The sequence below is a fragment of the Solanum tuberosum genome, unplaced genomic scaffold (assembly GCF_000226075.1).
Source record: "Solanum tuberosum cultivar DM 1-3 516 R44 unplaced genomic scaffold, SolTub_3.0 scf00490, whole genome shotgun sequence".
In the NCBI taxonomy this organism is placed as follows: Eukaryota; Viridiplantae; Streptophyta; class Magnoliopsida; order Solanales; family Solanaceae; genus Solanum; species Solanum tuberosum.
This window is the reverse complement of record NW_006239413.1, coordinates 69,248-70,512: the sequence shown is the minus strand read 5'-3', so window position 1 is coordinate 70,512 and position 1,265 is coordinate 69,248. Positions and strand designations below refer to the sequence as shown.

The 1,265-nt window shown below is 35.6% G+C and overlaps 1 protein-coding gene across 1 annotated transcript in view; it reads right to left on the bottom strand.

The window, feature by feature from the left end:
* LOC102586574 (uncharacterized) overlaps positions 1-968 on the bottom strand; it is a 9,385-nt gene extending 8,417 nt beyond the window's left edge. The window contains exon 1 of the mRNA XM_006364343.2: positions 789-968. Within this exon, the coding sequence (XP_006364405.1) occupies positions 789-897 (109 nt within the window). The 5' untranslated portion in view covers positions 898-968. The remainder of the gene's footprint in view (positions 1-788) is intronic.
* Positions 969-1,265: the final 297 nt, after the last annotated feature.

The window sequence follows — 1,265 nt, the reverse complement described above, 5'->3', positions numbered from 1 at the left end:
ACCTCAACCCCCACCCACAACCCCACCACCTACTCCAGCCCCAGCCCCAGCCCACTCCCTGGTCCCCCTACCTCCTTTCCCCACTCCATCCTCATAATTTTGTCTTAGACATATACAAATAATTTTAGGATAATATTCTTTACTTAGATACCAAATACAAGAAAATAAATAAGAAACCACTTATTTTCCTAGAAAATGTTTTGTTGGAAAACAATTTCCTTCCTACCGAACACATACGAAGTTATCCTGGGTTAGGCATGCTTGATATCCAAACAAGCATACTCTGTTATAACCAACAGGTGCTTGTAATTTTCTCAATGCTCGCTCCAGTACATCCTTGTTGCTGGTCATTCATACATAAAACATTACCTTACTTTTTTTTTTTAAAAAATAATGTATCTTCTCAATATCACAGTTTTGACAAACAACAAGCAAAGTAACAAACAGATTTATCTTTTTCTACTTTAACCCATCAAAACTCAAATACAGTTTCAAATTACACCATCAAATTATAGCAACTTCAACGTTAAAAGCAGTAAGCCCTTCTTAGAATTACAATAACAACAACAATATACCCACTGTGATCCCGCACGCGGGGTTGAGGCATAGTTTCTGTAATTGTAGTAATTTACAAGGACTACAAGCCTAAAGCAAGAATCTTTAAGTATCAAAAAACTCACTATTCTTAACATACTTCATAATTTCTTCCGAAACTTTAGCTTAAGTCGTGAAAGAAAAGATAAAGATGAAAGAATATTTCAGAACCCTAGAATTTAAGAGAAAGTTACCTAAAGAAAGTTCATCAGCGCGGGCTAGGGAGGTTAATGTGACGAGGAGCCATAGAAGAAGAGCAAATACTCCACGCGAAGGAATTGCTACATCCATTGTTTTTGCCATTCGAGTTGCTTTGGAACTAAGAGAGCGTTTTTATGGAGGAGCAAACTGAAAATACCAAGTCCTTTGGGGTCATTTCGTTATTTTCTGGTTTATATGTAAAGAATTTAAGATTGGGCTTGGGCCTGTTGTTAAAATGGCCACAGTCAGAGCTGTTATTTGAGGAATTGACACAGACATACAACTACTATATACAATTGGCAACATATAGCCCAATATTAATTAGCAATTAATAATCCAAAAAAAAAAAAAACACGTAATAGCCTAAAGGAATATAACAGACTTTTTATAGTTTTTTTTTAACGGAAAAGGCTCAAAAATACCCCTAAACTATCGGAAATAGCTCACATATACCCTTAAACTATATTCTG